The 14,515-nt window shown below is 39.8% G+C and overlaps 3 protein-coding genes across 14 annotated transcripts in view; 1 reads left to right on the forward strand and 2 right to left on the reverse strand.

Moving 5' to 3' along the window:
* LOC108692599 (nuclear protein localization protein 4 homolog) overlaps window positions 1–11,177 on the forward strand; it is an 18,203-nt gene extending 7,026 nt beyond the window's left edge. For 2 of the 3 annotated variants that reach the window (XM_018200927.1, XM_018200945.1), the window contains 4 exons: window positions 9,576–9,727; window positions 9,804–9,942; window positions 10,389–10,708; window positions 11,103–11,177. In XM_018200927.1, coding sequence (XP_018056416.1) covers window positions 9,576–9,727; window positions 9,804–9,942; window positions 10,389–10,708; window positions 11,103–11,151 — 660 coding nt within the window. In that variant the 3' untranslated portion in view covers window positions 11,152–11,177. Of the gene's footprint in view, window positions 1–9,575; window positions 9,728–9,803; window positions 9,943–10,388; window positions 10,709–10,798; window positions 10,989–11,102 lie in introns of those variants that run through there. The other variant, XM_018200936.1, reaches the window with a different exon arrangement.
* Window positions 7–8,660, reverse strand: LOC108692615. 7 transcript variants are annotated; one of them, XM_018200964.1, is made up of 5 exons: window positions 7,214–7,549; window positions 3,513–3,563; window positions 2,891–3,205; window positions 1,450–1,599; window positions 7–1,364 (listed from the first exon to the last, which is right to left on the reverse strand). In XM_018200964.1, exons 2-5 carry the CDS (start codon window positions 3,525–3,527, stop codon window positions 18–20), a joined length of 1,827 nt encoding a protein of 608 aa, XP_018056453.1. In that variant the 5' UTR covers window positions 3,528–3,563; window positions 7,214–7,549; the 3' UTR covers window positions 7–17. The 7 variants fall into 7 exon arrangements, with proteins under 7 accessions (XP_018056453.1, XP_018056471.1, XP_018056463.1 ...); XM_018200982.1 differs by lacking the exon at window positions 7,214–7,549 and adding an exon at window positions 7,028–7,046; XM_018200974.1 differs by lacking the exon at window positions 7,214–7,549 and adding an exon at window positions 6,437–6,470.
* Window positions 11,178–11,411: 234 nt separating the features above from the next.
* Window positions 11,412–13,099, reverse strand: LOC108692482 (EKC/KEOPS complex subunit TPRKB-like). Of its 4 annotated transcripts, none has more exons than XM_018200758.1 (2): window positions 13,048–13,099; window positions 11,412–12,209 (listed from the first exon to the last, which is right to left on the reverse strand). In XM_018200758.1, the coding sequence occupies exon 2, from the start codon at window positions 12,153–12,155 to the stop codon at window positions 11,550–11,552; it is 606 nt and encodes a 201-aa protein (XP_018056247.1). In that variant the 5' UTR covers window positions 12,156–12,209; window positions 13,048–13,099; the 3' UTR covers window positions 11,412–11,549. The 4 variants fall into 4 exon arrangements, with proteins under 4 accessions (XP_018056247.1, XP_018056264.1, XP_018056238.1 ...); XM_018200775.1 differs by having other exon boundaries at window positions 11,412–12,212; window positions 13,048–13,066; XM_018200749.1 differs by lacking the exon at window positions 13,048–13,099 and adding an exon at window positions 12,477–12,542.
* Between the last annotated feature and the right edge of the window lie 1,416 nt (window positions 13,100–14,515).

Genomic DNA, 14,515 nt, shown 5'->3' on the forward strand with positions numbered 1-14,515 from the left:
CAGCGACATCATAAACGTTACAATTTACCGCATTTCGTAATTAGAATATTCTTGGTAGGCTTGCCGGTCTGATCGCCGTATGTAGATATCTTCTCCACTAGTTCCAATCCCTCGACAACGTGACCGAAGATTCCAGTAAAGCCGCGCATCTCCTGCAGGATTATGCGAAATTGCGAGCCGACCATGCCGAGGTTGTCGTGCCGTTTTTGCGTCCGCCTCATACCCACCGCGCCCCTAACCGCCGGGAACTTGGTATCGTCCGGCATGAAATAACCGTCGTCAAATATGCTGCGTCCACCGCGGCCGTTGTTAAGCTCGAAATCACCTGTGATCACGGACTCGCCTTCCCAACACTGGAATATCGTACATCCCTTGTACCCGAATCCGATCTCTCCCGTTGACAGCACGCTGAAGTTCTTGGCCATCTTCGGCGCCGCATCTGGTCGCACTTCGATCACGATGCGCCCGTGCGGTGAACCATTCACCTCGATGTTGAAGTAGTACAGAGGATACGGATTCGCAGGACCTCGCGTCAACGTCGCCGTTATCGCATTGGACGGCGGTTGCGGGGACGAGTGGACGGTCACTAGACTACCGCCACCGGCGCCAGTGCCGACCGCGTCAGACATGAACGTTGACTGTTGCTGCGGATGCAACATGGCATTAGGCGGTGCAGGTGGTACGGGTTTAACGGACGGTGAACCGGGTGGAATGAGAAGTTGCTGGGGAGCTTGGTTAGGTGGTGGCGCTGGTGGACCCTGATGAACGTGAACGGATGGCGCTTGTTGAGGCGGTGGCATCATACTTGAATGATGATATTCCATCGAGCCATTCTGCATGTGCTGTTGCTTACTAACAACGTGACGCGTGTACAACTGCGACATGCAATAATTCGCGAGGAACAAAATCGGATTATGCGAAGCCGCAAGATGATTCGGTAAGCGACCGCCATTCCCTTGAGGAACAATTGGATCTCCCGTGTGTATTCCCGCCAATGCCTGCTTTAGCAAGGCGAAGTCAAATATCACTCCAGAGTTGCCGATGAGATCATCTAGTTGACACTGTAACATCATCTCTTGATATTTCGACTGCAATCTTTGTTTCTCGAGAATTAACTGCGAGTGTAGACTGTAGACATCACCCGGAGTCTCGCTCATCTGCAGACCAGCCCTCGTCTTGCCTAGAGTCTCGCGCGCGTCCGTTATCTCGGGAAAGTGACTCCAGCCATTTTGCAGATCCGTCTCTACATGCGTTTTTAACGTCACACACGCCTCCAGCACCTTTATCAGAAACTCGCGTTGCTGCACGGCCAGTCTTTGAATCTCCGTCGACAGTTTACCCACGGTGACTAATTCCAGTTGAACCTACAAACGCGTTTTGACGTCATTAGTTTTCTCTCTCGCTTAGTTTTTATCGTGAAATAAATAAAACAAATAATAAGGGACTTACGTCGGATATGAGCTGTTCTTTGGCATCGGTTTGCGATTTGATCTGATGACCCGGGTGATCCTGTGGGCTCGCGCACGCCCTACAAAGCGCCGTGCAACATGTCGCACACCACAATGCTAGCGGCATTCCGTGTGTGTGACAGTTCTCGCTCTGCGAAAATATTTAAGCGTTATCGATTCACGAAGAGAAACCATCCACGTGTTTACACGATAAACACGAAAGTTCACGACCCGCCGAAAGGAAGTATTGCAATATGAAATTGTCACATTCCTCCTAGGGACATCTCGAGATCATTTTAAGGGATTAGATGTATAAAATTACTGCAAATTCGGAAATGTTTGTCCGCACTTGGAAGGGGAGAAAAAAAGAGGAGTGATGACATTCTTACATCATCCTATTAACGGTCCCGGGACCATTCCTTCTCGATATGGCTTCATACGCGCGTCTTGCGTCTCGTTTTTTCAGTTACTCCGTCCCTCTCGATAAAAACTCACCGCATGCTATATATTGTGGCGGCCGAATAATTTGTTGTCATCCACGCGGTTCAATTTTATTATATTTGATAGATGTTCATTTCTACCAAAAGTTAATACCAATGTAGATTAACTTTGATCTCGATTTAAACATACTTTTTATTCTTTTTCTTGTTCTTGGATTAACTTCTATCTTGGTTCAACTTGCTCTTTATTTTTTTTTATTCTTAGAACTTTTTAATTTTTAGAAAAAGATGAAGAGTTAGTTGAATTGACATTAAAATGATTAAACTTAATATACATTGGTAGAAACGTATTAAAAAAAGATGAAAAGTAAGCTAAATCGATATGACAATTAATCTACACTGAAATGGATAAGAGACATCTCGACGTATTTTGAATTTAAACAAATCGTATGAGAAAATCGCTTTACTCCAATTATGTTTCATCTTGATGACAGCACTGATGATGCAATTTTCTTGTTTTATTTTTTCAAAATCAAATATATGTACATCCAAGATACTTTTCGTATCGTTTCCGAATAGATAATCGCAACAGGTCATGCTACTCTTTTACAATAGTCATCTTATCTAATTATATTTGAAGTGAACTTTTCATGCATTTTGGTTTCTATTCGTTCTCAGTATATTATCGCCAAATATTTCAAGCGTATATAATAAATAAATATCGAGTCGACCGATGAGATTTCAAGGAAAAGGACATCACTACACAGAAAAAAATGTTTGGTTAAATTCTGTAATTCAGGTAAAAAAGAATTTTGGTTAAGCTTACTATATTTCTGATTAAATCTACTAAAATGTTGTTATTTTAACTAGAATTTTAATAGATTAATCAGAAATCTTGTAGATTGAATTAGAATTCTGGATCGTTCATTTTTTCCATCAGAATTCTAGTTAACTCAACCAAACATTTTTTTTCTATATAGGAAAAAAAAGCCAGACAATTACCTTCCTCTCCTTGTCAGGTTTGCCGGACGTATTGTTTGTCGTGATCTTGAGACGCGACAAATTGTTGGCCAAGGCAAGTAGAGCAGAGTGAGTCGGTAAAGCGTCCGCGCCTTGGTTACCCAAATCCGTCGTTTTCCAGCAATGCGCGCACTGCAGATCGCGTCCCTTCAGCAGATTGCTCTCGATGCACCGTAGGCAGAAATAATGCTTGCAGCTAAGATATTTGGGGCATTGCTCTACGTCATTGTACTTCTGCTTGCAGCAACCGCAAAGCGTCAGCTCCTCCAGGTCCGTTAATACGCTCGGATCCAGCATCTGAAAGCGTAACCACACACGTACACGTGCGTATCCTCCTACGCAATTTCACAAACATACGCGGAAACACATACACACAACACACATGCGTAAAGCCCTTTCTTCTTTATCCTCCCTATTATTAGAACGATGAAATCAACGAAATCAACAAAATCAAATTTTTCATTGAATTAAACTGCGATTAAGTTAAAAGATAAGAAACGTCTGCCGCAACTCGTCAACTATTCCCGTTTACGTCATCGTCAAAATGTTATCCATCGTTTTTCCATTCACATTCTGCTCAGTTTATTCCGGAAGAGAGATTTACCTGTTTGAGTAACATCGCGCCACGAATTGCGAGGCGTCAGTTTACGTGTCCCTGAAACAGATCGCGACGTTTAATCGCGCTGATGCCGCTTTCGCCACTAGGAAGGATATCGCGAATTTTCTCTTTCACAGATATAACGCGGCTCTCGACTGATTCTAGATAGAAAAACGAAAGAATCGCGCACGTCTTACAGAGAGCGAAGCTGCCTTTGGCAAAACCAACCAACTTCGATAACGCGTGTCACGCAAGGCACTGCCGATTCACGCGGGAAAGGAGTCTTGTAAAAGGTCACGCCGTCAACCGCGTATGTAAACAAAACACTCGGTACTGTCTGTCGTTCTCTCTCTCTCTTTCTCTCTTCTGCCGCTGCGCACCGTTCTCTGTTCCGCTTTGTAGTCTATCACATCGCTTTTCTCGCGCGGAATCCTTCTCTAACTACGTGGTTTCCACGCGCCGACTCGACCGTAGACTCGTCTGCCGTTCCGTCGTCGCCGTGGACTTTCCCGGTTTCAAGAACGCGCGACGCGAAACCGCCGCCGCCGTCATGTCGGCCTATATTCCTTGACCCATATAGCACCTCGTGCGTCATCGAGTCATCGACGTTTTCCCCGTTAACAAATGTGTATCTCTCTCTCTCTCTCTCTCTCTCTCTCTCTCTCTCTCTCTCTCTCTCTCTCTCTTTCGTATGCGCACGGATACAAACGTCTCTCACGATATTGTTTACGTCTTTACGTTGACGACTGGTCCACTCGTCCGTTTTGCTCGCCTTAAAGCCTTCAATGCGCGATTCGGAGGAATCGATACGCCGCTATGTCGTTGTCGTCGTCGTCGTCGTCGTCGTCGCACACGTGACGACGGGTAAACACACTCACCGCGCGAGTTCGATTCGTGTCCGGGATATTTGAAAGGCGGGAAAGCTCGACCGACGACTTGAACTCGCCCGCTGATGCCGCTCGCCCTTAACCCTTCTCTTCCCTTTACGTCCCTTCCTCGTCGCCTCGATCACCTTGACCGTGCGCTCTCGGAGAATTTTCGTGTCGTAAGTGTCGTATAATGTAAATTACGGTACGCAACACGTGTGTGATAACACACTGCTGAACACGATTATAAAATTATGTCTCAAAACATATCGCCTGTGTTCTAATAGGTAATTGATGGCGACGACACTTATCTCTATGTCCAATTTCAATATTTATAAAACGAGCTATTTTATTAATTTCCATAACCATCGATGTTCCCTTTGTTCTACAGATAAGAAATTAAGCGAGAATGATTTTTTTTTAATTATTTTGAATAGTGTACTGAAAAAAAAAATAGTTTTAATAAATAAATTTTAATAAATACTTAGTTTAATACTACCAACTAAATATTTACAGTAGGTAAATATTTGTTCAATAAAAAAATGTGATTATTAAATCAAATTAACATTTCTTGTATCAAATAAATATATCTTTATATTTCATAAATATTTAGTTGGCAGTATTCAACTAAATATTTATTAAAATTGACTATATTTTTTTGCAGTGTGCGCATTGCGATGTGATCATTGGAAACGTCGGATTTGATTTTTTTCGAATTTAGGTCGCATTTCTGTTGATATAGATTAATTTTAATTCTGGTTTTATTTACTCTTTTTATTTTTTTCTAATGCACGTTCCTACGAGTGTAATTTAATTTTAAGAATTAGAAAAAGATGAAGAGTTAGTTGAACCGAGATTAAAGTTAATCTACATTAATAGAAACGGACATAATTCTTAGAAGATTGAAAAGTTAACCGATTAAAGTTAATCTACATTGATAGAAATAGACATTGGACTTTTTTTCGTTTAATCATCTCTCGGTTTTCGCTAATTTTACTTGATAATAGAGGAAGCCTAATCAAACAGATCTCTGCTGATCCTGCTGATCTTTGAACGCGCACTCAAAGACAGTAAGATATGATTCTCATTGGAAACTCGGTGTCGACAATAATAAACGCTAATTAAATCTTACTTCCGGCGAAACACTTTAACCTAAGAATATAAACCTTTAGACGGAACCACTCGATGCTTCAAGTCAATATCTCTCTAATCTTTAATATTCCGATTTTCCCTTTCTGCTCGTATAAATAGAACTGTTCTTCATTAACTGCAAAACTTGCACATTTCATTTTTTCTCACAATATAAAAATAGAATGTTTTATTACGCACAATGATGCGATCGAATATAATTTTGGAGCAAATTTCTTATTGATTATAAATTTCTAATAGCAGCTTTATATTGTAATTGCGGTTTTTTGGGCAAATTTTCTAATTGACTACGCGGGAGTGAAACATTTGTATTCTTCATTCATGTTGGAAAAAAAAGTGCAAGAAATTTAAAAAAAAAAGTCTATATTATCTCGAAAAATATTACAAGGGACCGAATCACTCTTTTCCGAATGAAACTTGTTAAGGGCAGAAGCACAGAGTCTTGCATAGAAAAATGGACAATCAAAATCCTTCATTTCTTTTCTTTCTATGAAATAAAAAGTTCCGGTCTGTGTTCCGGTTTTAACGGGAGCCGTACTGACAATCTTCCGTAAAAGTTTTCGGAGTCTCACTTCAGAGACGTGGTATTCACAGCCGTTCCCGAGCGCGTTTGTGTAAACATACACGCGAATGTGTAAATAAGAGACTCGTTCTTCGAAAAGCAACAATCTACGACACCACTCTCCATAGCGAAAAGTAACCATCTAAAGATTCCCGAGTAGAACACAGTCATAATTAAGTCACAATATCAAACGATATCATTTGATACTAAAAAATGAATTTATAAACACAAGTAAGGTGACAAGTAAGGTGATGATGATGTCCTCACATTAGTACGATTTATGTGTTTTACTTGAATTTTTCATTCTTTTGGAGCAAGATTGATTTCAAACAATTTAGAGAGAACCCACGTACTTTAGATTCAGCAAACTACGAGATCGCGCATAACGATGTCATTGACGAAGACCAAGACGACAATGACGACGACAACGATGATGATCCCGGGGTTACCAGACGCGCGCTTGCCATGTTTCGCGGAGTATCTAGGCGCGTGCGGGTGAAACTCACGAGAAAGAAGGTTAGGTAGATTCTCAGTATCCGGCACGATATCAGCGGCGATAGATAAGTCATTATGCAATGAAAGATCTCCGAGAGAAGCCACTGACAAAGTTCGTTCGCTCGCGCGCGTGTGAGAGAAAGAGAACGACACTCGGCGCATGCGCCGAAAATCCCGCCAAAACCGTCGCGGGGAGATTTCGTGGAGCACGGGACTGGCCATTCCTCGAGCGCGACGTCGCGCCTCTCGCGCGCGCTAAATGCAGGGTAGGAGGAGGACGAGGAGGAGGAGGAGGAGGAGGAGGAGGAGGAGGACGGGAGCGTGGAAGTAGGGACAAAGCGGTCGCGGGGAGGAGGGACGAGTCCTCGGATCGGAGGCGCCGGAGAACGGGTGGACGGGGTGGAGGAGGAGGAAGAACGTATCGAGTATTTAGAGAGGCATTTCCTCACGACTGCTCACGACGTCTGGGCACTACAACGTCGCGTTGTAAATCGTAATCGTCGACGAGACACCGCAACTACCGCGAGGCCGCCGCCGTCAAGCACTCAGCAGCGATTGGTAAACTGAGAGGCGCCAGTTCACGTAGTCTCCCCTACGTAAACTAGTAACTACGGCGGATACATCGTCGAGTTTACCTATACCAGCCGCCGGATAATCAACCCTCTGCCGATTGTGACTCGCGGCGAGCCACGAACACGCGGATCGAAAACCGCTCTCAGACTACTACTGCGTGTCAGACGGATTCCGCGCGCGGGAATGTTATGCGCGCGCTCCGTCTGTCTCGCTCTTCCCCCTGTCTCCGGGTGTGCGCGCGCGCATGCTACGATATATATATATACTCTATGTACACACACATACACACATACTTTCTCTCTCTTTCGGTTCGCGCGTCCATCTCCGTCTCTTCTTCGCATACACATACGTACAGCCGCTCGACACACTTACACACATGTTCAGACGCTCCGATTTTCTCCCGCTCTCTCTCTCTCTCTCTCTCTCTCTCTCTCTCTCTCTCTCTCTCTCTCTCTCTCTCTCTCTCTTTCTCTCCTTCCCCGTTCGACTATACGGCAGGATTCTACAAATGCTTCCGTACCGTGTATACGTCTCGCAAACGTCTCCCCTGCCGCGTTATGGAGGCTGACCGTTGGCACTCGTCACTCGCGGCGCGTGCCGCGACGATGCTCACTGTACGACGTACGCTTGATTCGGCAACTTTGATTTACATCGGGCCTAACGTCGCGCCGCGCGCGGTTTCGCTCGCACCGAACAACAACCACCACCACTACTACCACTACAAGAGAACAATCACCACCACCACCGCTAACACCGCCGCAGCCGCCGCTGTCGTGTCGTCTTCGTCGTCGTTATCGTTGTCGTCCTCGTCGCCGCCGTTACTGTCGTTGTCGTTGTCGTCGTCGTAGTCGTCGTCGTTTATGCAGGTTTCTCTACTTTATTTCTCTCTTTACTCTATAATCCGTATACGTATATTCCCTCTCTCTTTCTCTTTCTCTCTACGGTGGCGTGTGTATGTATATATACTTTTTTTTTGTACTTTTCGCGTTACGTGTTTATACGTGTTTATCGAACGTCGTGAGTGTTACTGTGAATAACATAACGACGGCGTGCCGGTTAATGCGGCGTGGCTACGGGCCTTTGCTCATACGAACGTTCTGCCACATCATGATGTTTAGTTCACTAAACTAACCACTAGCATGGCGACCGACCGACCGACCAACCGACCGACCGACACACACCGCGGCGCGCGCTCGTCGCTTACGCGCTTCTCGTCGCTTCCTCTCCCGCCCCCTTTTTCCTCTTCGTCGTACTGCGACTCGGTTCTCTTCGTTTCTTTCCGTCACGGTCCGTCGTACTCTCTCCCCTACCCCGCTTCGTCGCTAACTAATCACTCTTCTTCGCCGCCGTCGTCGCCATGATCGCGCTGTCGTCGTTGTCGTCGTCGTGTCCACTTTGTTCCCTCATCGTGTGCGTGGCAATTGGCCACGTGACAACAATGTCACCAATCACGTGCGTGCGTCTTCGCGCCGCATTGTGGAGGAGTGAACTTGCCTTTAGCGGGAATGCAAGCCGTGATAAATATCATAGAAAAAAATATAATTAAATTATTATGCGCGATGATCCACAAAATAATTTTCTTAACAAGTAGTCTAAGGAGGATGTTAAAAAAGAAGCCGATTTTTGTCCATATGAACATGAAATATTTGAACAAATTTCAATATTTTTACTTTTCAAGATGTTCCCCAAATATTATGAACTTTTTAATAATTTTATTATATTCAGGAAGTCAAAAGCAACAAAAACTATTTCTTTTACATTCTTTTAGACAAAAATCGAACCTTTTTTAATATTCTTCAAAAAGGGCAGATTTTTTAAAAATTATTAAAATTATTAAATGTTCGTGATATTTGGGGAACACCTTGAAAAGTATGTATAAAAATATTGAAATTTGTTGAAATACATCATGTCATGCTCAATTTTCAAGATTCCTTATTGATCTCGAATTTTTTATTAATGTTATTCAGAAAGTCAAAATCTACAAAAAAAACACTATTGCTTTTACTTACACCTTTATGGACATAAATCGGCTCTTTTTAACATCCTCCTTCAATGACTCCATCAGGATTCAGCTTGTGTTTCTTGAAATGAGATGAAAATTACAAAAGTGAGCAGATTTATATGTTAATCAATAAAATTAATATTCTTATAAATTCACTCACTTTTATCATTTTTATCTTGTTTCTAGATACACAATTGACCCTCTAATGCATAGATAATTGAAAGTATTAAATTCTAAACTGCAAAAGTTAATAAAGAAAAAAAAGGTTATTCATCTATGCAGATCAAAATTGTATTCCTAATAAAATGCCATATTTACTTAGAGATTACTATATGCTGTTTTCTGTGTGATTCTTTTATTCATTGAAACAGTATTGATTGAATACGATTTTTATAACGTGAACATGTTTTTTTTTTCTTTAGGAGAAAGATACGTATGGAAACGAAGTAACAAGATTAGCAAGACCTTTGCCAGTAGAATATTTATTGGTAGATGTACCTGCATCCACCCCACTTACTCCACAGTTCACCTTTTTCACGGATGATAACATTACTCCATTTCCAGTGGAGAACAGGTATTATAGACAAATACATATTGTATATAAATGAGTACAGTTAATAAAAGTATTCATATAAACATCTTTATTTCAGGCAGGTCGATGGACAAGTTCAGGAATTCAATTCATTGTGCACTTACATGCAACAATTTAACAGCGATCAATTTCTGGAGGCAACTTCTGATTTTCACTTGCTCCTTTTCATCGCTACTATGGACATGTATCCAATGAAGGTATGATTTCTTGCTTTGATTTTTCTATCTATAAAGTAGCAATATATTTAGTTACTTCAATTTATTATTCAATTATCTCGATTATCTGTTCATATTTTTGTTACAGTGAAATTTTTATACTTAAGATTTTCTTGTACATACATACATATGAGACTAAAAATGCCTTTTTACGCTAATGCTTGATGCTCATTTTTAATAAAATAGATCAAATGATCAAAATTGACTTTTGATATTCAAGTTTTATTACGTGATCTCTTTTGCTCTCTGAGCAGTTCAAGCTGAGTTAGTTAAAAATGAGCGTCAAGCGTATGAAAAGTCAGATTTAGAATTGAATCTTTTTAGAATTGAGTCTTTTGTTTAAAACAACTGCTCTACTATTGAGTTCTGCTATATAATGCTCCAATAATTGTCGATAATTATTAACAAATATGTATTTTGTTTTACAGGACCATATGTTGCCACTGCTCGAAGCTATCCGTAACAAGGACAAGCAGAAAGCATTGGAGTGGGCCCAATCGGAGCATTGGGCGACAGTGGAGCAACTGATATCTGTGACCTCCACATCATCGCGTCCTCCGCAAATGTCATCTTTTGGTAACAGCTCAAGGACATTGCCTTCTGTAATCGCAGAAGGCAGTGGAGGAATAGGCGTCGGTACCGAGCCGATTGCGAATCCACCACCCGACCAAGCTCTCTGGACCTGTTCTCATTGCACTTTTCTCAATGCCGCGGATTTAGCAGTTTGCGAGATGTGCAATCTGCCAAGGTACTCGTAATAAACTGTTAAAGCACTAACGATGAATTCAGTGTGCGTTTAAGGGGTGCTGTCTTTGAATCTACTACTTCGCTTCCGCAGGATCTGACGCGTAACGTGTCCTCGCGGATATAACGATTGTTTTCTACGCATCTTTGGCCTTATTTATGAGTGAATAAAAAAAGGAAGAAAAAAACACCACTCAAGTATTTTCCAACTGACATATTTCCTCCCTACCAAGCTTCTCCTTATGATACACTTTTTTTGTATCTGCAACCAGTTTACAACAGTCTGATTTAGATGGCCTAAATATTAATCCTAACAGAATGTTCTGTGAAGTTCTGACTTATAAATTAATTCTAAACAGATCAATGATATTTATTATGAATTTTTTATATGTTTGCAGAGAAGATGTCGAAGAATATGATGAAGAGATGATGAGGGAATTGTTTTAATAACAATCATGAGTTCAAAAGTTCGGTTGAGCCTAATGATGCTACAATGTTAGAAATTTACGTCAATATTTTGATATTAGAAAAATTAAAATCGCATCTATTGCTGATCATTATATATTTTCCATATATATATTATATACATAATATTTTTTCACAAATATTTAATTGTTATTGATACGAGAAACACGTATGTAATATTTTCCAAAATAATTCATAAAAAAACTGGTTATTGTTATATATATATGTATGGATTAGCAGGGTACATAATTAACTGATAAAAAGAAATTAAAGCATGTAGGTTGTTCACATATATTATACATATCCATCGTTTACTTAAATTATATTCCAAATAAAATTTTTCTTATTGTTAATAATAATTAATCTGTATTGGCATATTGTCAACTCTTCTGTTCATATTGTTCATATGATATACGCCTTCCTCTATTTCGATTCTTTGGTGGAAATAATGTAGAGCCACTAATCTTCGAAACAATAGTATCAAGAATATTAGAATTCTGCTGTTCGATAATGGTGATAGCGTAAGTTTCTTTAACAAGATTTTCATCTGTAAACTTCTTCAGGTTTGAAATAGATACTTTGTCTCCCTTAACATTTTCTGAGACCTTCTCCAGCATGCCTTTTTCCTCACCATCCTTGTGTATCACTATCATCAGAAGATTTTTAACATCGTCACTAAGACCAAACTCATCCAAGGCACAAACTATGCTATTTGATAAAGACATGCTAAATAAGACTTCAGTATTTATGTTTTTTGTAACCAGTTGATTTCGTGTAGCGTTGAGGGCGGCTTTGTTGGCAGCCACCACCGCTTGAAAAGTATCTACAATAGTTGCGACATTTATCATGCAACAATCAAGCTTCTCGGTAATGAGTTTCTCGCGTAGTTCAACGGTATTTGTGACATTGGTAAACAAAGACATTGTGCAGTATAAACCAGTCACTGGATCTAACTCAATGGTTTCATCAATCATGTTAGATGACATTGTCGACAGTTGTAAGTGACAGTATACCAATCGACTGTGGTCGCTGAAGATTTTCTGCTAGAAAATATGTCAATATTATAATAAATCAATATTATAATAAACGAGTTATGTTTCAGTAATGACTGATAGCGTTTTCTTTTTTAGCGGTAGAGCTGGTACGCACTCAGTGCACTTTAAAGCCATTGTACACAAATCGACATAATGATGTATGTTTAATAAAAATATAGAAATGAATTAAACCGCGAAATCCTCATATATTTTATTGTGGTTTGATAAAATATATATTATTAAATATATATTATTGAGATATTTCATTTTTACCTTCAAATTAGGTTAGTATACAACAGCTTTAATTTACACTGAGTGCGCACCAGTTCTGCCAGTGTTATTTGCTGCACTAATGTACACTGAGTGCATATTAAAGCCATCGCATACAAATTGACATAAAGATGTATGTTTAATATAAAAATGAATTAAACCTGCATGAAATCCTTAATACATTTTATTGCGCTATTAAGTAAAATGTATTTAGCTATTAAGTAAAATGTATATTTTATAATTCGAGATATTTGAATTTTACTTCTACACAATTTAAATCAGTGTACATACAACTTCAGATCTGTTTTCATTGCTGCACTCTGAACCAGTAAAATAAATATATTTGTTTCATTTCAACTTATTGTGTGTACTGGTTCAGAAAGTGTAGCAATAAAAAACAGACTCTTTAACGTGTACTAGTGCATGCAACCAAGAGAAAACAGTATAGAATGCTAGAAGACCGATTTAAAACTTTAAGTCTCACCAATTCTGATTAAGCTAATCGGTCGATTAAATTTCAATATTATCAACTACAAGATTTGAAAATTTTTCTGGCGAGGCGCCGAGTACTCACATATGTATAACTTTTTCGAGAAACCTTTAGACTAATAAAGACTTGTGCTATTATTATCATATCGTTCTTCACAACTGCCAGATAATTAGAGTATGTTTTCAGTTGTAAGGTTTGTCGCGTTGCATATGTTGGATTCACACTAGATCCGACGTGCGTCATATGACGCTCTGCAACCAATCAGAAAACAGAATCTTGTTCGTGTCATCTATACGAAATAAAAGTCTGCTTTCTGATTAGTTGTCCAGTGTAATCTAACAATACTTCAACGTGTTCCTATCACAGATTTCTATAGCTGCGATCAAAGTCTCACTACAAAGGCTTTGAAGCGTTTGATTGAACCAATTAGAAAAAAGAATTTTACAAATTGATCAATCAAAAATTGTTTTTAAAGCATTTGTATCATCGCGTTGACCATATTCTTATATATACTACTAGACTGCTAACTCCTTAAGACAAGTTTATGAAATGGATTCTAAAATTGTATAGTAGTTCTGCACATGCGTTATGAATATATACCTAAATGCATGATCTACAATGAGCAGTAGTAGTATGGATTAAGGAATAAGCGTAGAAATCGACCAATTATAGATGATTATCTTCCTCACATTCGATGGTCTAATTTCCAAGGGTTTAATCTGGATAAGAACCAATCAACTACAGTCGAGCATTCCCCTGTCGTTCGACTGAAACAGGGGAATACTCGATTGTAATTGGTTGGGTCTTACATTCTGATCCGGATTAAACTCTCGGTAGAAACTAGGCCTATGATTGGTTGATTTTCACGCCTACTCTTTAATCCACTGCTGTTACTACCTATTGTAGACCATGCAAAAGGAATACAGTAAGACTTTTGCATCAACTGTTCACATGTTAAACGTATAACTTTATGAAAGAAGTATAATTTCATAGCGAAAAATTTTGTTTTTTTTGGAAGAGAAAGAATTCAAGTAAAAACGTAAAGATATTGGAAAGACAATTGAATTAATAAACATGTATAAAAGATACAATCTTATTCAATTTCTTATATATTAGAATAATTTATAATAGCTGGATTATGAAAATAAATAGTTGGTGGCTTTAATGCTGTTAAATAGGTTAACCTGTCAAAATAGTATGTGCACATGTGCAGATATACGTCACGCGGAGCGTTCTTGACGCATGCGCATATAATGTTACATGAAAATTGAGGGTCATTTTTTTACAAATTAGCAATCTAATATATATAGAAGTCTGTGATCTACCCATAGTCATGGAGTGCTTTCCAATTGCTTAATACATTTTAAGGCCGGGTTCACACCTTGACGGCAAAGCGAAAGCCAATCGGAACTCGCAGTAGTAGTAAGTACATTTCGCTTGTCTGCTTCTGTCTTTCCGCGAATTCTGATTGGCTGGTGTGAATCTCGCTTAACACGAGAACAAATCTCATGAGTGTCCTTTTCTAAATGAGGGCTATTCCCATTCTCCAAAT

The sequence above is a fragment of the Atta colombica genome, unplaced genomic scaffold (genome assembly GCF_001594045.1).
Source record: "Atta colombica isolate Treedump-2 unplaced genomic scaffold, Acol1.0 scaffold107, whole genome shotgun sequence".
NCBI classification, from domain to species: domain Eukaryota; kingdom Metazoa; phylum Arthropoda; class Insecta; order Hymenoptera; family Formicidae; genus Atta; species Atta colombica.